The 20,000-nt window shown below is 40.9% G+C and overlaps 1 protein-coding gene and 1 non-coding gene across 2 annotated transcripts in view; both read left to right on the forward strand.

The window, feature by feature from the left end:
* Window positions 1-2,236: 2,236 nt before the first annotated feature.
* LOC123519864 (serine/threonine-protein kinase PLK1-like) overlaps window positions 2,237-20,000 on the forward strand; it is a 52,635-nt gene continuing 34,871 nt past the window's right edge. The window contains 5 exon segments of the mRNA XM_045281459.1: window positions 2,237-2,475; window positions 9,456-9,898; window positions 10,406-10,501; window positions 10,678-10,877; window positions 11,582-11,692. Of these exon segments, the coding sequence (XP_045137394.1) occupies window positions 2,374-2,475; window positions 9,456-9,898; window positions 10,406-10,501; window positions 10,678-10,877; window positions 11,582-11,692 (952 nt within the window). The 5' untranslated portion in view covers window positions 2,237-2,373.
* On the forward strand, window positions 17,563-17,664 carry LOC123520375. The gene has a single exon (XR_006679246.1). It is a non-coding gene; the product is annotated as a U6atac minor spliceosomal RNA (small nuclear RNA).

Raw genomic sequence — 20,000 nt, forward strand, 5'->3', positions numbered from 1 at the left:
GGATCCACAACATTCACAACAGGAAACATGCATGAGTTAACAGCTGCTGGACAGCATTGGAAGGCGTCATACATCATAAAAAGTCACACGGTGGCTCACGGTATTTCCATATCTTATGGCCGGGGGAAAGCTGACAAGTTTCACCCTCTGCCTTTGTTGTACTCTTCGTATAAAATAGTAAATTAATCAATAAGTAGAATAAATCAGGCGAGCTTTATTGCCATAGGGGCATGTACCCGCCATAGGATAGGTAGGACCATTGTACATATGTATATCAATCATTATAGAAATCTGATGCAATCTTTCGTAATGTGGTGCAACACTTGTGAATGTTGTTCTCGCCTTTTCCTTAAAAAGGGGTTGCAGGTGCTTCTTTATTTCATAAAACTAACAATTAAGTGATTTGTTGCATTCATGATTGACTTGGATAAATAAAAGAAATTAATATAATCTCCATAGGTAGAATGCATTTTACCTAGGTATCACTACCAGCGAGAAATAAATGTAATGAACGACACACAATACACCCAGTTGAGATTTCCCTTGTCACATGACCGACGCCCTGTGTCAGCACCTAAAGGCTGGGCGCGGTGGGCACCGGCGAAGGCAGTAAGAGCAGTGGTTCTTAACCTGGGGTACATGTACCCCCCAAGGGGTACGAAACGTTAAACCTAGGGATACGAGACATGGTAGCCAGTGCAATGGTACCATATATTTACCGTTTTTATCACTTATCCTTTTCACATGTTTGTATAATATTTATATTGGATGGGGTACGAGAAATTTTTCTGAGATATCGAGGGATACAGGCACTGAAAAAGGTTAAGAACCACTGAGTAAGAGGATAGCCGGCGACTGGGAAGTGCGGGGAGTATCAAGTGTGTTGTGCGTCTGAAACGGTGTGATTCTGTGAACCCAGTGACATTACAAACACTTTCCCGAGTTTTAAGCACGTTTCCGTATGTACTTGTACGTTATGTATAGACAGCACTTGTAAATTTTTACATAATACACAAACTTTTCCTTCTACACCACTCGTAGAGTTGGGCCAGAGTCTTGCCGTGCCCCTCGGGAAAGAACACACGGCGACGGGAAGCGCCCGGCTGAGGCGAGGAAGCACGAAAGGCGGCGTCAGTATCCATGGCGTCCTGCAGGCCTGTGGAGACCATTTTGATCATGGTGGAGACAAGGGTGGCGAGTACATACTACATAGGAGCGGAGGCAGCAGTAGGGGTTGACCCTTTGGTCAGGTCATGGGAGGCCATGGGTTCAGCGGCGGCGGGGAAAGCTTCTCCGCTCCACCAACAGGAAGTTTTACCTTCTTCACATGAATAATGGTTTCCCTTGGTTGGCCTGCCGCAAGACAGGCTTCCTGGCTATCCACAGGGGAGGCCGTGAATGTGTGCTCCTCAGAGAGAGCCTCAGCACTTCTCTTCTTTGTACGGGCTTTGTTCATACAGAAAGGAGCGAGGAAAATAGACACCCGCCAGCCACGAGCCGTGGATGCTAACTGTATTTCCTTATTAATACAACAATAAATGTATCAATCAATCAATAAGAGTAGATCAGGGCTCAGAGATATATATCTGGGCCCTGAGTTAGATTTTCTCTTTATCAATTTTTGCTGCCGCGGGTCTTTTTTCAGTAGGGACGATGAGTGCAAAATAGTTGCTATATATTGACAATATTTACATGCATTAACAAACCTACATACGTGTTCTGTTGATATTAGCTAATGTGTATTTCGATATGTGCATTTATGTGTATGTATCAATGAAGGAGGTTTAACTTCCTTGGTACTTACCTACATAATGTATACATTTGTTTGGCGTTACTGCGCAACTCAATTGGCGCCAATTAATTTTAAAAGTCTCATGACTTTAAAGGACGTATCTTTTTATGATGACAAAGTTTTATAGTGCTATGGATTTTAGTTCTGGTTTTTGTGATCAAATGGCTTTCTACTTGATTGATGGATTGGATAATTCCTTGTTGGTAGTCGTGGTACATTACGTATTTTAAATTAATTGCACTATCTTCCATTACTTTCACAAGCGTATACATATATTCTCTTACATCAAAAGTTAATATTATATCAATAAGCAGCTATTTTTTGTGTCATATATTCACCATGACATCTGTAGTAATATTTTGTTTATTATCTAGCCAAGCCTCAGCAGTAAGGTGTCACGTGACCTGCCATTTAAAGTTTGGGCCAATGGCAAGGCGGGAAAGGCCGGCCTGAGCCAATCAGCGGGCGGCGCGGCGCTCACTCTGGACGTTCAAACCCAAGGCAAAGTTGTGGTAGAGGTGGCAGGGACTGGCAGTACCTCTCAGCTTCTCTCGTGAATATTTTCTGCAATTTAGTAAACAATGGCTAGCACTGCTAAAGAAGAAGCTAAGAAGGAAATACCGGAGATCATCAGAAACCCAACCACGGGCGCCAAGTATCAGAGAAGCAAGTTTTTAGGCAAGGTAGGTGTGAGGGTGTCCAGCATGGTCACTGCCTTCATTACAGCTTCTAGCCCTTAATGCAGACCATTTTCATCAATTTTTCTTGTACATGTGCAATGTGCTATCAGGAACTTCACAGTTTGCCCAGTGTGAATGTGAAAGGTTTCTTCGTAGGCCTTTCTGGACCTTAGGGTTGCCGCAAGCAGGGACCAAAATAGCTCCCCCAGGACGTCAGTTTGAGCAGCTGTGTTCGTGCCTTCTATAAGTAAAATTAATATTATGGACTTGTATTTGTCATTAGGATGTGGATTATTGATTTAGTATTGCGTACAAGTTCACAGGGTTAGGCCTGGCCAAGTTAAGTAGTGTTTGCATCAGCTTTGTTGTGCATTACTTAGACAACAGCATTCACGTCTTTCCTTCACCCAGAGTAACACTATTGGAAAAATACTCGCCTGCTTGCAGACTCGTGCCATCCTAGTATTTGTCATGCAAATTCCTACTTGGTTAACTGGCCAGAGTTTTAGGCTTACCAGTTAAGTAGGTAAACCAGCTGTGTTGCTCCGTTACGGGGATGTAGAAGTCCATCACATCACAGGCTTGGGGTCAACACGTCTAAAATTGAACTTTATTCTTTCTTTTTTATTGTTTAGTGAAGATTTTTGTGACTGTTGACTGATAAGGTTAGTATTGAGTATTTCAGCTTTTCAACGAGAGAGAGAGAGAGAGATGGGAGTAGACATGGGGGCGTATAGAGTAGGGTAGTGGGGATTTTAGTATGGTTTGGTGGTCATACTCTCACAATTAGGTTATAACATGAGATAAGGATAATGACCTTGTCATAGAGTGAATTGTACCCAGTCTTTCTTTATCAGTGTGCAGCAGATCGTGCACAGCCTAAGTTTCGTTAATGTACGCGACTTGATGCAAGATTTTTCATATGCTCACATCTTTGTAGTTCTGTCACCGTCTGTACGTGATCAGTTGTTCGAAATGATATGGCATACACCAATTGTTGATTGTTTCGTGGCTGTTTGCAACGCATGATGCAAGAAAGTCATGTATAGATATTGAAGTGATGCAGGTCATCTAGTTGGTGATTACTTTATGTACTTTAAGGATTCTTCCCAAAGCAAACCGATGGATTACAGCAAAATGTTTTACGTATTTTTGTTGAATTGTAAAGTCTCCAATATAAAAAGAAATTTTTTTTTATATGAGAGTGACAAATGGAAAGTAACTTCATTCAGTACTTAAAAAAAGAAAATGTCCAAGGACTTCTTTGCCATTTTGCCATTATTCAAATAACCAGGTAAATGGACAATGTCCTAATATACACATCCCTCCTGCTTTCCTTGTTTCCTGGGTCCTCCTTCGCAGCTAACAAATAAGGGAATAGGAAATGGAATGGTAATAAAACAACAGATAGAAAATGGATGACAAATAGGGGAAGAGGATAATGGATAAGGGAATAGAGAAAAGTGGGAGTAAAAATCATAATGAATAAAGGAAGTGAAAATATGATAATAAGGGAATAGAAGGAGCATATGTGTGTCTTTAAAAGTCAGCATGCCATATTATTCTGCAATAAAACTAAATATTCAGAAAGGTCCATAGTATTGGTTTATTCAAAGCCTATAAATAGTACACTTTTACCAGTATGTACTGTGTGTAATTCACCTCGGTCGCCTGCTGGTCACCCAGCCAGTCTTCCCCATTACGGAGTGAGCTTAGAGCTCATAGACTGATCTTCGGGTAGGACTGAGACCACAACACACTCCACACACCGGGAAAGCGAGGCCACAACCCCTCGAGTTACATCCCGTACCTATTTTCTGCTAGGTGAACAGAGGCCACACATTAAGAGGCTTGCCCATTTTTGCCTTGCTGCCACCGGGACTTGAACCCGGACCCTCTCGAGTGTGAGTCGAGTGTGCTAACCACTACACTACGTGGTGTGTGTGTGTGTGTGTGTGTGTGTGTGTGTGTGTGTGTGTGTGTGTGTGTGTGTGTACTACAATATTAATTGACACACTTCATTATATAGTCACTAAATCACATAGTAATGAGTTAATTCAGCATATACACAAATAAATAATAAAATTTTCCTATGGATTAAAACCTGCCTTTCTCATGAATTTCACCATGCATGTACAATTAAGTACTATGTTTGATATATGTAAATTTTTCTTGTCTTGTATTTTAATTTATTTTTTTTCAGGGATGTTTTGGAAAGTATTTCTGTAAATTATTCTTTATTCTTTCTTTATTCTTTGTCATTACATTCAGACCCTGCTCTACCAACTAGTGGTGCTCTGCAGAGCCTCTATTCTATAGTAATTAAACATAAAATACAAATATGAACAATACCTAGCAGAGTACTATATAAAATATTGTAAAAACTGATCACACACACACACACACACACACACACACACACACACACACACACACACACACACACACACACACACACACACACACACACACACACGTTAAAATCTAGCTATACATGTAATGTAATTTAAGTAATCAAAACATAAAAATTGCACATTAAAAAAAAATCTTACACAGTATAATGTTTAGTGACAGTCATATCTGACATATAGGCATCCCTGAATAAATATGTCTTTAGTCTTTTCTTAAAAAGTTCAATACTATTGCTTGCCTTAACCTGCACTGGAAGCCTATTGTACAGTCTTGGAGCACACACTTGAAAGGCTCTGAAACCCGTATCTGAGTTACACCTTGGCTCATTTAGCCTGTACTCATCTGCTGCATGCCTTACTACAACACTTGTCCTAACCTCAAATGGATGCAATAACTTTCTTAAATAAACAGGTTTTCCAGTAGTCATGACTTGATAAGTTAACACACAAATTTTATAAGCAATACGAGCCTTTATCGGTAACCAATGCAACTCAATGAGTACAGGCGTTATTCTGTCGCGAGGTGAAACATATTTTATCATTCTGGCAGCCCTATTCATTGTCAGTTGTAATTTCCTTAATTGATAATTTGGCAGGTTATAATACAAGGAGTTGCAGTAGTCCAGCTTGGCTATTACATGATTTTGAATCAGAGACTTGATAGAATATTCATCCAAATATCTCCTTATGAAAGCAATGTTCCTCAGATTATACCTTGCCACTCTCACAGCCTCATTTATTTGATCATTTAAGCTTAAATACTTATCAACTATGACTCCCAAATCCTTAACCCTCTCAGATAAATAAATATTTGTACCATTTACATGTAAACTTTGCACTTCGTTAAACCTCCTAAGGCCACTCTTTTTTCCAATAAACAAACATTCAGTTTTCTCTACATTTAATTTCAACTTTTTTATTCATCCATCCCTTAATAAGAGCCATAACTCTTGTCAATGTATTTTCTGTATCTAAAATATTGTTAACTGTTAAGTAAAACTGAGTATCATCAGCATAGAGAGCGAAGGTTACATCAAATTCCTCCAAAATGAAAGACAATTCTATAGTATAAACACTAAATAATACCGGTCCCAGCACACTGCCTTGGGAACACCTCTGTTGAGCTGACAGTGCTCAGAAAAGGAGCTCCCCACTTGGACACAATAACTCCTATTTACAAGGTAGCTCCTTAGGTACTGCAGTGCACGTTCTCTAACACCTATGATCTGCAGATCTTCTAACAGTACGTCATGCACTACAGTATCGAAGGCAGCACTCATATCTAACAATATTAAAACGCCACACTTTCCCTCATCCATCATACACAAAAGATCATTAGTGACACTACACAATGCTGTTTCAGTTGAGTGTAACTTCCTATACGCAGACTGATTGTCAGGCAATACATGAATAGTAGATAAATAATCCATTAGCTGAACATGAATCACACTTTCAATAATCTTTGATAGGAATGATAGGTTTGAAACTAGTCGGTATGAAGAAAGGCACTGCCAGTGAAGTTTACTCTTTAGAGTAGCTTTAACAATAGCAAGTTTCTCACTTCCTGGAAAAACACATGCTCAAGTTGACAATTTTTAAGAGAATACTTGTGACCTTCAAAAGTCTTCCCCATTGGCTACATCTGACATAGGAAATGGATCTCGAACACAATAAGTCTTTTTAATATTTTTTAACAATGTTTGTAGAGTATCTATACTGACCTCACTGAAAGAGGCCAGACCAACATAGAGTATGTTGGGCATATATGTGACATGGTGAGCCTGTTCCTCCTCTTCCAGGCTACTAACAATATTTCCAATTTTTCTATCAAAATGTCTCATGAAATTGTTTGCCAGGTCTATATCTGAGAGCCCATCAGGAAGCTTCTTGACATTACTCTTACCAGTTAGGGTGTTAAGAACAGAGTACAGTCTCCTAGCATCAGTTCCTGCCTCAGTAATCTTTCGCTTGTAATATATACATTTACGTTTTCTTATTAGTTTATTTACAATATTCTTAGCACAAACATACTCTCTGCGGGATTGTTCTGTGCGAACACGACGCCAAGTTTTCTCCTTATGTTGTCTGACTTTAATGGCGTTCGAAATCTCGGTATTAAACCACGGAGCATTATCTTTCTCAACAATGACTTTTTGAACAACTGGACACATATTTTCATACTCACTTCTAAGGGTGTTGGTATATAAAGGAACAAGACAACTCAGGCAGTCGTCAATTTTCCGCACAGTGTCAGGTGCATGAAAGCAATTATCATTAATTTCACTAGAAATCTTAGCCATTACGGTGTCAATCAAAATTGAAGAGTCAAGATTAGTTTTATTTCTGTAAGTAATAGTTTTCCTGGTCTTCCTGTTTCTCTGCACCTCAATCATGAATGTAATAAGTTTATGACAAGGAGAAGTGGCAAAGTCTGGCTCAACCACAAGGTGATGAATTCTTGCCAACACACTGTCACAAAATACTAAGTCCAGTATATGTCCTGAAAGAGAGGTGGGTTCATCAACTTTATTTAAGAATTGCTGAGCCGACATCATGTCCATGAAATTTTTAGAGTGTTGATCATGTACGTCATCAATTCTAAGATTGAAATCTCCACAAATTTAGATATTATCATTTGTATCATGAAAATGTTTGAGGTAGGTAGTGAATTCCTCAATAAAAGCAACACTACTTGTCTGTGGAGGTCTGTATACAACAACAAAAATATGTTTATGGTTGTCGTTAATCAGAAAACTAGCTGTCAATGATTCAAACGTATTGAATATGTGAGAAGCATTTAATTTTATCTGTGGAAATTCATTACTTATAAATATACCAACCCCTCCACCTCTCCTGTTTGCTCTGGGAACATGTAGAAAGGTGTGAGTGCTTGGTGTCATTTCATGTATTTTGGCCTCGTCGTTAACATTCAACCATGTTTCAGCAATAGCAAGAAAGTCAAAAGATTTCTCCACAATTAATTCTCTCAACTCAATAGTCTTATTACCAACAGATTGAATATTTACAAAACCACATTTAAGAATGTCTTGTCTCCTAGTATCCATGATCAGTTATGTTTCTTACTCTCACCATTTCTGCATCAAGTGATTTACACTGCCTACTGTTTACTACATGGTTCACATCATCCCTGGAGTGTCTCATACAATTAATACACTTAGCACTCTCACTAGTATTTACTGTACAATCTTTGGTAAGGTGATTATCATAACATTTAGCATAACTGGCAACATCTCCATTACTCTTAAATTTGCAGTTACTCTCTGAGTGTCCATATCTTTGACAGTAGTAGCAGTTAAATACGTGATACCTGTCACGCACAGTATATCTAGCCCACTTTAGACACACAACATCACCGTGTTTATATATCAGCCCTCTAACATCAGATGTACATCTCAATATGTAATGTACAGTGTTACCATTGGCAGGCTTATCAAATACAAGCTTGATTTTATCATGCACATTGTCTACACTTTGAAGATAATATCTTTTAGCAACCAAAAATTCAACAATATCTTCCTTACTCTCCTCTTTAGAAACATTACAGATCATTATCTTAGGATGAAGCTTCTTAGTGAAATTAATTTCCAAATTCTTTAATCCATTGCTGATCTTGTTCGCCGCCGTCTGGCGCTCAGACTCACTAGCAAAATTCATGACAGCATTACCACCACTTGTAAACTTGGTATCGACTACTGGCACATCCTTCAGAACCTTAGCAAGTTCAGCTTTCCTGCTAGCTACATTATTATCCTTATCAGTAGACTTTACAACCAACAGATTTTTCTCCTTTGTGACAGTAGCATAGGACCTAGCATCACTTACATTCTCCTTAACAATGTGATTAGCATGTAGGTTAACCATGGTACTTATTATCTCATCTTTCATATCAAGTAGCACATTTCTCTTAGTTCCAGCCACTGGTGCAGGAGTAGCACCAATATCATTTTCTCTTGAGTCCTCTCCCCACACACTAGCATGCATGTTAACAACAGTGTTGATGATCTCATCTTTCACTTCAGACAGCTTCTGGTTCAGATTTTCTGTACTAGCAACAATTTTGGTTATGCAGTCATCAAGATCAGTGTTATGACAACCCTGTTCTAGTTTACTTTCCAAGTCTCGATTCCTTTGTTTTAGCATTTCATTCTCTCTGTTTAGCCTTTCTGCCTGTTTACCTAACTCATCAACTAGCTTATCATGCTCCTGGTAGACACGTAACACTTTTTTCCTACATGGACGACACATCCAATCCACCTTGTCCAGATCCTTATCTCGCACATCTTGTAAGTATACACACACCTTGTGATACCAGCTGGGACACAGATCACACCCAACCCACTCTGGGGAAAATTCCTTCCCCTTTCCACAGTGTTCACAGATGGTAGGACCGGCCATCACCTACACTAATCTGTGTTCTTGATAGTTACCCGAGAGGGCCATTTTGTTTTCAAGGACTTTTCAGCTTTTCTAAATCATTTGGGAGGTATTTTAGTTTCAGTAAGAGCATGCACAGTATTTCAAATAAATTACAGAAGGGTTTTTAATTCTCAGGGAGGCTTTGCAAGATGTTACGAGTTGACAGATATGAAGACCAAGGAAATCTTTGCTGGAAAGATAGTGGCCAAGAGCCTGCTACTAAAGCCCCACCAAAAGGAGAAGATGTCCCAGGAGATCTGCATCCACCGTAGTCTGAAGCACAAGCACCTGGTTGCTTTCCACAGCTACTTTGAGGATCCTGACAATGTGTACATCATCCTGGAGCTCTGCCGTAGACGGTCAATGATGGAGTTACACAAGAGACGGAAAGCAATCACCGAGTCAGAGACGCGGTACTTCCTGAAGCAGCTGTTGCTTGGCGTCAAGCACCTCCACGACAACCGCGTCATCCATCGGGACTTGAAGTTGGGTAATCTCTTCCTCAATGATGAAATGGAGCTAAAGATTGGAGACTTTGGCCTAGCAACACGTGTTGATTATGAGGGTGAGAGGAAGAGGTGAGTGTGACATGGAGTCTTGGTATTTCCTTAATTTACACAGCTGTTCAAGGGATTTAGTTGTACGTTAAAAGATGAAATTGAAAATATATGAGACTGAGAGTCAGGTAATGAGGTGTAATATATGGCAGTTTTGCTTTGTCTTAACATTTGAAATGAAGTTTTGTTAGAGAACCAGAAGTTTTGTTAGAGAACCAATTTATGTTATGGAACTAGAGCAATTAAGATTTCAAAATTTTAGGAAAGGGAAACATTTGATAGCTGAGGTTCTGACATGTGAATAAGGCAAACCTTTAAGTGTGAGGATTAACTGGTTTTGCAAGAGCTGAGCCATCCCCAATGTATGGCAAGGTCATCCTAATGTATAGACGTAGAATGTAGGAAAGAAAATTTGTATAGCTATAAATATGTTTAGATTTCATTCATAGTCTTAATGATGTATTTAAAAAAAAAAAAAAAATTTGAGATTCGCTATGACTTATGTAATTTGATATCTTTTGCTTTCAGGACTTTGTGTGGCACCCCTAACTATATTGCTCCTGAGATCCTGTGTAAGAAAGGACACAGTTATGAAGTGGATGTTTGGTCTATAGGATGCATCTTGTAAGTAGTATATGTAGTCAACTCTTAATGTAAAGGTTTCAGAAAGTACTGGGCCAATTTTTCACTCAAGTTTTTTGAAGAAAGTACTTGATTCAATCTTAGTGTTTTGAAATTACATTTCAAAGTCCTTACAGTTTGGTGCAAGAATACAAAACCAATAACTTTTCTTGTCTCAGGTATACACTGTTAGTTGGTAAACCTCCGTTTGAGACTCAGACTCTGAAAGACACATACACGAGGATCAAGAAAAATGAATACCACATTCCGTCCCGTATTGGGCCTTTGGCACGCTCCCTCATTCAGAAGCTGCTGCAGGCAGATCCCCTGCAGAGGCCCAGTGTGAACAAGATCCTTGAGGATGACTTCATGACCCTGGGTGAGTATTGTGCCTTGTTTGCAATATTGATGCCATCATTAATACAATAATATTGAATATATTTATAGTCAGGGTAAACAAAGGTAGAGTAGATGAAGAGTGTGGGAGAAGCTGGAGAAAAGTACAGTGAGATTAAAAAGTTCTTGGGAAGGAAATTAGGAGAGTTCAAATCCAAATCAAAATTAAAGTGAATTTATTTCCCACTGTGTACTGGTTAATGTATAATATGTACGTGCTAAACAGGCTAACAATGTTAATACATTGAATAATCATAAATTTATAACAAAATTGGTAAAATCATTGTAAAATAAATTCTGTAAAAACACATTTATGCAGTAATGTCACAAAAAAAAAAAAGAGGTTAAAAATGCCTTCAGTTTACTGCCAATAGATGTGTTGTCACATTGACAGTTACATTTCCTTGGACCATTTACACAAAGCTTTGGCATCAAGAAAGTAGAGCCATTCAGGATATAGCTTGTGCAGTGTCTTGCACAGGTACTCATCCCGGTACAATTCACTGTTATACAAGGGAGGAAAAATCACTTACGGTCTTTTTTCTTTACCAGCTCATGCCTGCTAAACAATTGGTTATGGTTTGTTTGAAGCTCTCACTTCACTTCACAGTTCATCTATCTATTTTATCATTTTTTTTATTTCTTTTGTAAGTAAATATTTTTATCTCATTATCTTTCTGGGTGCAGGCTATATTCCATCTCGGCTGCCCACCTCCTGCCTCACCATGGCCCCCAGATTTGATTCCCACTGTGCTCTTGTGGCGACCAGGAAGCCCCTGCTGGAGATCAACAATACAGGTGAGTGTTTCCTTGAAATCATGGGAGAATAGGAGAGTTAGGAAGGAATTTTATAACACAACACAATCTAAGAATGATACAAGAACAAGTGAAACAAACACAAAAAAACCCCCCCCATAAATCTAAAAGGACAAAGGAAATGAAAAAGATGCACAGTCAGGTCAGAAAATCATGAGCTGCCTAGTTTACATAAATATTAATAATGTTTGTGGTAATATATAGTAAGTGTAGTTATTGTTAACAGGGAAGTACAGAGACTGATGGTTTTTTACTGCTTCCCTTACTTTCATAAGTTCTTCATTGAGTGCTGAAAAATACAGTTTAGGATACACTGGCTGCCACAAGTGCTAATTCTGATATTTTTCCCAATTTCTGGCAATTGTGGGAAGCAATTTACTCCTATTTTTGTGGCTAGGGCTGACTCTGCAGTATCACGTGTGCTCCTGAATGCCTGTAATGAGTGCCAGAGTGCTGTGTTGGGGGGGAGGGGCTATGTATTTGTCATCATTGGGGTCACTGTTAGATAAAAGTCTATGGAATTCTATGGAGAGACAAAGCTTCTGTGAATTTTGGGGATGTTTTTTTTTGGGGATAGTTAGTTGCTGAAGTGTTGTCTCTGTTGCTCAGGATCTTTCTTTGTAAGAACAGCTTCTTAGGCCTACCAGTCAACTGGGTGACTTAATTATTCATTCATTCATTTATTTATTATTATTGTAATTGTTATTATTGTTGTTGTTGTTGTTGTTGTTATTATTATTATTATTATTATTATTATTATTATTATTATTAGTAGTAGTAGTAGTAGTAGTAGTAGTAGTAATAGTAGTAGTAGTATAGTTATTCGTTCACCTCCCAGAGTTCTTCATGAAGGATAAATTCAGAACTTGCTATTGTGAAGTCACTTTTGAGAGAGACAGACCGAGACATGGTGACAGAGAGACAGAGACAGAAACAGACAGAAATAGAGATACAGAGACACAGACAGACAGACACAGACAACAGACACAGGCATAGACCTAGACTTAGACACAGAGACAGGCACAGGCACAGGCAGAGAGAGAGAGAGAGAGAGAGAGAGAGAGTGGGGGGGCGGGGGATATGAATAATGAAATGGTAAGCAGTGTGGACGTTAGCATAGTAGTGTAATAGGAGTGGGACGCTGGACTGCCAATATTGACCCTGAGCAATATGTATGGTAATGAACTCCACGGCTCTACGGCTCTACCTCTGCACCTCCACTGTCTTTATTTCCTGCTCCTGTTTGTCCATCTCTCTCCCTTTATCTGTCTGTCTCTTGTCTGTCTCTGCCTGTCTGGTCTCTGTCTGTCTCTGTCACTGTCTGGTCTTTTTTTTTTTTTTTTTTTCTTTTGTCTATCTGTCTGTGGTCTCTGTCTTTTTGTTTGTGGTCTTGTCTTTTTGTCTGTGATTCTCTCTCTCTCTCTCTCTCTCTCTCTCTCTCTCTCTCTCTCTCTCTCTCTCTCTCTCTCTCTCTCTCTCTCTCTCTCTCTCTCTCTCTCTCTCTCTCTCTCTCTCTCTCTCTCTCTCTCTCTCTCTCTCTCTCTCTCTCCACACACACACACACAGCTTTCTAGCGTCATATAGTCATATCCTTCTTCCTTTCTCTCTTTCCTCCTTTCTCTCCTCCTAACTAAATTTGTGTTAAAGATGATTTACTGTTGGTGTGGCACGACGCGGAGGCACACGCTCGCACACATGCTAATCTCTCTGTATACAAGTTACGTGTATAGAAACCAACGTTACTACACACACACACACACACACACACACACACTGGTGACTATTTGGCCGTGCTGATGTCACAAATTGTATTCAAGATTTAGTTACTTGAAGTCTCCCACATCGCTCTTTCTCTTGTCCTTGAGTCGGGAGTGGGAGAAGAGAGGGTGGTGGGAGATAAGACTGGGAACAGGAGGGAGAGTGAATAAGTGACCCGTTGAGGAGGTGGAGGAAGAGGAAAGAAAGAAAAATGATGGAGAGAGGAAGTAAGAGAGTTGTTGCCATTTTATTCTGTTTAATGTACGTTTGTTTGTATGTGTGGGATAGATGGAGGCGACAGTCACTCTTGAGATTTGTGTCAGAGGTACAGCTTATCAAACTTTACGTCACTGGCACGCGTCTGATAGTTCTATGGAGGTGATTGTGGTGGGGGTGAGTGAGTGGTGGTGTGGTGGAGTGGTGGGCAACAGAGGAGTGGAATGATGGAGAGAGGAGGGGTGGGGGAGGGAACACAGAGCGATGAACACCCTTAAAGATGATGTCCCCCTGCGTATGTGTGTGTGTGTTTTAGCTACAAATGGCAGTAGGCGAGTGGGTGGTGGAAGTGAGGGGGAGGGAGCAAGTAAGTTACGTACTATCTTGCCTGTTGCGTTCAAGGTTACCGTGGAGGAGAGGAGGGGATGGTGGTGTGGGGGTGGTAGGATAGCACTGGGATGGCAAGAGGAGGAGGAGAAAGGGAGGAATGATAAAGAGCAAGGGAAAGAGCGTGGCAGGAAAAGAGGAATTTCCCTTTTACGTACAGAAGGAATAAGACGAATGTTGATGGCAGGTGTGTGTGTGTGTGTGTGTGTGTGTGTGTGTTATGATGCAATATTAACTCGTGTTTTATTTATTTTTCTCGTTAGGACTATTTCGAAGGCCACCGAGATGAATGGTTAGGCTTTTATGGATGCTTTACTCCATCTGCGTTTGGATTCATAGAGCTGCATCGTTTTTACTGAGTGTAGTGAATGGAGATGGCGTTCTGGAAAGTATTTGGATGTAGTAATGACGAGGAGTGCTGAAACCCTTATTACGGTTATCAGATAAATCATGGCGGAAGTTATGTGTGGTAGGTCTGTGTTGGTAAGCGTTTCGGGATCTTATTTTTATTTGCCTATAATGAAAGTAGTTAAGGTTTTGAAGGGTGTCTTGTATGTTGCTAAGGATTTGAAGGGTGTTTTGTATGTTGCTAAGGTTTTGAAGTGTGTCTTGTGTGTTGCTAAGGATTTGAAGGGTGTTTTGTATGTTGCTAAGGTTTTGAAGGGTGTCTTGTGTGTTGCTAAGGATTTCAAGGGTGTTTTAATGTTGCTAAGGATTTCAAGGGTGTTTTAATGTTGCTAAGGATTTCAAGGGTGTTTTAATGTTGCTAAGGTTTCGAAGGGCGTTTTAATGTTGCGAAGGATTTCAAGGGTGTTTTTGTGTTGCTAAGGTTTTCAAGGAAGTTTTTATGTAAGTTTGTTAAGGGTGTTTGTATGTTATGTTTTTCAAGGGCGTTTTTGTGTTGCTAAGGTTTTCAAGGATGTTTTTATCTTGCTAAGGTTTTCAAGGATATTTTTTTTTATCTTGCTAAGGTTTTCAAGGATGTTTTTATGTTGCTAAGGTTTTCAAGGATGTTTTTATCTTACTGAGGTTTTCAAGGATGTTTTTATAATTCTAGTAATAATTTCATAAGGATTCTACATCATCAGTAAAAAAGAAACAGACATGGAGTGAACCTGACTTACAAGAATGTGGATTTTGAGAGTCTTTATTGTGAAGTAAGATGTTTAAGAGTAGGAACAGCAGCAGTAGTAGTGTTGTGTTATTAAAGGGATCTCTTCATGCGATGTGGTAAAGTGTGCGTACGTAAGAGTGCAAGGGAAACAAAGTAGTATATATAGAGCAGTGTTATTGCAGTCACATTAAAGTTGATGCGTGTATGCTGAACAAAGGAAAATATTTGAAAAACTTGTAATGCTCGGGCCTCGTGCTGCTGGAGGAGATACACGTGGAATGGTAGAGGGAATAACAACACTGCATGGACCTTGTGTTGTGTGTCTTATAGTCCATGAGAATAAGAACCGCTTGTTAACTACTTTACAGGTACCGTTGCGTGCCATGACACCCACCCTAACCCCCAACACACTAATGGATTTAAAAGTAAATAAATGAAAAGCATCACCCTTCCGTACTTAATTTGCATGAATGAAGTGCCTTAATTAATTACCGGAAGTGTATTATTTAACGGAAATGTTTACCTTACCTTTTTTAACTTGTCATTCGCATAAACTTTAAGGGTTTTATTTCCTGAGGGAAGAGAAGGGAAGGGAGTGGAGGGGAGGAGGAAAAGTGAGGGAAGGGGTGGGGGAGGGTAGCACGAGGGCCGGGGCAGACCAGACCAGACCAAACCAAACCAGGGTGGTAGGGCAGGGCAGGGCAGGGGAGGGTAGGAGCGGGGTGGAACTGAAGGTTGAGTAGTTAGGGCAGGAAATCCTCATTAATCCCGTGCGACTAGAGGGTCAGCGGGACGGAGAGTTGAGCCCCACAGCAATTAAAGGGCTGGTCGCCACGCCAGACCAAGACCTTAAAGGGGCGAGCTCAGGCTGGATCGCGGGGGGTGGGTGGCAGGGCAGGGGGGGAGCAGGGGGTAGGGGAATGGACGAAAAAAGAAAAGAAAAAAAAGGAAACAGTTGGACGAGTGCCAGTGTTATGAGGGTCATTTTAAACTATTGAGTGTGCTGAATGGGAACGTGCTTTGTTGGGCACCACCTGGGGTCCATCAAGACTAGTTGCAGTGTTACGGAGATTTTGTTGTTACGGTGCTAAATGGCGACTGTGGACTGCCTCGGCGTGGTGGCAGTGTTACAGAAGTTCTTTTTACTATAACGGTGCTAAAAGGCAACTGTGGGAGGCCAGTCACGTCGGTCTTTGTTCTGATGCTGAATGGCGACTGTAGTGACGAGTCAGTTGAGCCTTGAAAGAAGATTGGACATTTATGAGTGAAAACACGGAATCGAAATAGGGAGGCTTACTTTATACAAGAATTGCCACACTAAGGCCTGATGGCTTCTTGCTTCCCATGGTTACCTGTATTGTGTAAGTGGAATGACGATGTAGACTAGAAGTAGCCCGGAAGTTTCGACTAGAGGGGCTAATTGAATCTGGCGAGAGTTTCACACCTGTATTATGCAAGTGAAATGTTTGAACTTGTAGAATTAGCCTGGAAATTTTGAATGTGGGGAGGTAATTTCACTGTGCCAAATGGAGAAGTGGGATTATAGATTGACTGAATATTGACCGTAGCCTCTCCAGTACCATGACGCATTTTCATTTTCATTCCGGTTACTATTTGGTGATTTTATACAGCTTCAGAAACATAATGTTGGGATTGAAATAGTGAAGACTGGCCATTAATCTTCTAACCTCCCTAGACCCTTTCTAATGTAAATAAGATCGTCTAATTATACCCAAAACTCGAGGTAAGAATGTGTCCCAGTACTGAAAGGGTTAGTGACGCATAACTAACTTACTGGGGGTTGAAGAGTGAAGACTGGGCATTAATCTTCTAACCTCCATAGACTTTCCTAATGTAAATAAGATCTCGTAATCATAACCGAAACTCAGGGTAGAAATGTGTCCCAGTACTGGAGAGGTTAGTGACGCATTACTGACCTACAGCAAATACTCGTGCTGTATACATATCTATCAGCGTGCAGCTTTGACACAGTGTTCGAGATTAGGGGATGGTGAACCTGTGGCGGAGAGGAGAGAGGTAGCACGTGACGAGAAAGGTTAGGAATCACAGGGACGTTTAGAAGCGGAGTACCTTATCCGAATAATGAATACAAATGCGTCCGTTCATCCAAAGAATCCAAGCCGAAACTACTAGTTCGGTTGGCAACCCTGCCCACCCCCGCCGCCACTAAATCTTCCCGACACTTAAATTTTCTTCAAGTACATTTATTTTTCTTCACTTAACTCAATAGATATACAAGTTTATAGCTTGAAGAAAAATAAATTTAGTGTCGGGAAGGTTCAGTGGCGGCGGAGGTGGGCAGGGCTGCCAACCGAACTAGCAGTTTCGGCCTGGATTCTTTAGACACATACACACACACACACTCGAAAGGAGAGAAGGTTAGCACTCCCCTTGATAAGGATGGATAACACATATAACGTCAAGGCACTGTCGCTCTGGCGACACTTGACAAATTTTTAAAACGGCCCGGTAGCTCAGTGGTTAGAGCGCTGGCTTCACAAGCCAAAGGACCGGGGTTCGATTCCCCGGCCGGGTGGAGATATTTGGGTATGTCTCCTTTCACGTGTAGCCCCTGTTCACCTAGCAGTGAGTAGGTACGGGATGTAAATCGAGGAGTTGTGACCTTGTTGTCCCGGTGTGTGGTGTGTGCCTGGCCTCAGGCCTATCCGAAGATCGAAAATAATGAGCTCTGAGCTTGTTCCGTAGGGTAACGTCTGGCTGTCTCGTCAGAGACTGCAGCAGATCAAACAGTGAATCACACACACACGAGGAGAGGAGAGGAGAGGAGAATGAGGGAGAGAGGAGAGAGAGAGAGAGAGAGAGAGAGAGAGAGAGAGAGAGAGAGAGAGAGAGAGAGAGAGAGAGAGAGAGAGAGAGAGAGAGAGAGAGAGAGAGAGAGAGAGAGAGAGAGAGAGAGAGAGAGAGAGAGAGAGAGAGAGAGAGAGAGAGAGAGAGAGAGAGAGAGAGAGAGAGAGAGAGAGAGAGAGAGAGAGAGAGAGAGAGAGAGAGAGAGAGAGAGAGAGAGAGAGAGAGAGAGAGAGAGAGAGAGAGAGAGAGAGAGAGAGAGAGAGAGAGAGAGAGAGAGAGAGAGAGAGAGAGAGAGATGCAGGAACCCGTGACATATGTAGATAATTTGAAACATTTTGGCCTGTTGTTCTGCGGCTCACGAAGCGTTGCCCGTGTCCACCTTGGTTAATTGACTGGCGCGTGATTAGCCAGCCTGAGTGCCGCGTCAGTTAGGGAAAAAAATGTTGCGTAGGAAATGTGAGAGGAAGCCGCCAACAATAATATTAGTGGGTAGCAGAGAGATGATTGTGACTGATGCTTATGCTAATGATATGATAATGGTCGCTATAGTTTCTAGTATTCTCTTTCTATCTGTCTGTGTCTCTCTGTATCTGTCTCTGTGTCTCTCTGTATCTGTCTCTGTCCGTCTCTCTCTCTCTCTCTCTCTCTCTCTCTCTCTCTCTCTCTCTCTCTCTCTCTCTCTCTCTCTCCGCCCCCCCCCCATATTTCAGCATTGCTTCAGATCGTTTTAGTTATAATTGGCATCTGAATAGCATAAATGGTGACAAAACACACTTCACCTCACTTGCAGACGTGTTAGAATCAAGAAAAAATTCATAAAGCATCATGATAATAAACAAAGCTCATGGAAGCAGCCACAGATAACAGACAGCAGCCTCCACCCCTCTCTGCCTCCTGCTGGCTATTCCCTGCACGTAAAGCCGTGTTGTTTCACCTTTCCCTGCATGTGTAACAATTTCGTCGCGCTCTGTAAACATTTTTAGAGTTGGTTAGGCTGCAGATAGCAAAAATACCAGGTGGTCTGTGTGTGTGTGTGTGTGTGTGTGTGTGTGTGTGTGTGTGTGTGTGTGTGTTTTCTCCTGTGGGCGGTGTCATTATCCACGGTCGGGGTGAGCTCGGGGCTTCCTACTCACGGTGCTCTGAGCCAGCCCGCCGAGGTGTGAAATGTGTCCCAACTTGCCTCTATTATTTATTTTATCTATCTATTTTTATTTACTTTCATCCTGTATATCTTTATTATGTATATCTTAGTTTTTTTTATTCAAGTTATTAATCTACATATTGGCCTATTTATTTGCTTGGTTTGATTTATGTTTATTAATCGTTACTTCGTTTGGAATGGCATATTATACTTTCCTTTGAATTAAACAGATGCAGTTGATGTATTTAATCTCTTCAGTACCGTAACGCGTTTTCGTATTCATTCTGGTTATTATTTGGTGATTTTACGCAGCTTCAGAAACTCGTGTAGGGTTTGAAATAGTGAAGACAGTGGCCATTAATATTAATCTTCTGACCTCCCTAGACCCTTCCTAATATCAATAAAATCGTTTAATCATACCCGAAACTCAAAGTAGAAATGCGTTCCAATACTGTGAGGATGAAGTTCCAGCAAGGGAAGTGTGTAGCGATGCGCAGTAATGATATGATATTGTCCGCTAAGATCAGTAATTGTTTTCCTTTACATAGTAGCATAGTATGTATAGGAAGGTGGAGGGTGGAGAGTGAAGGGAGGGAGGATGGCGTGGGTGGAAGGAAGGAGGGAGGGATAGGGAAGGATGGAGGAGGAAAGGGTTGAGTGGGAAAGGAGAGAGAGAGAGAGAGAGAGACTGTATTTTGAATAATAGAATGGAGGGATTTCATGTACGTACAAGTTTATGCATTCTCTCTCTCTCTCTCTCTCTCTCTCTCTCTCTCTCTCTCTCTCTCTCTCTCTCTCTCTCTCAGTGGTGGCAGTTCTCACGAGACTGGCAAGAGTGGTGGTAT

The sequence above is a fragment of the Portunus trituberculatus genome, chromosome 46, assembly GCF_017591435.1.
Source record: "Portunus trituberculatus isolate SZX2019 chromosome 46, ASM1759143v1, whole genome shotgun sequence".
In the NCBI taxonomy this organism is placed as follows: domain Eukaryota; kingdom Metazoa; phylum Arthropoda; class Malacostraca; order Decapoda; family Portunidae; genus Portunus; species Portunus trituberculatus.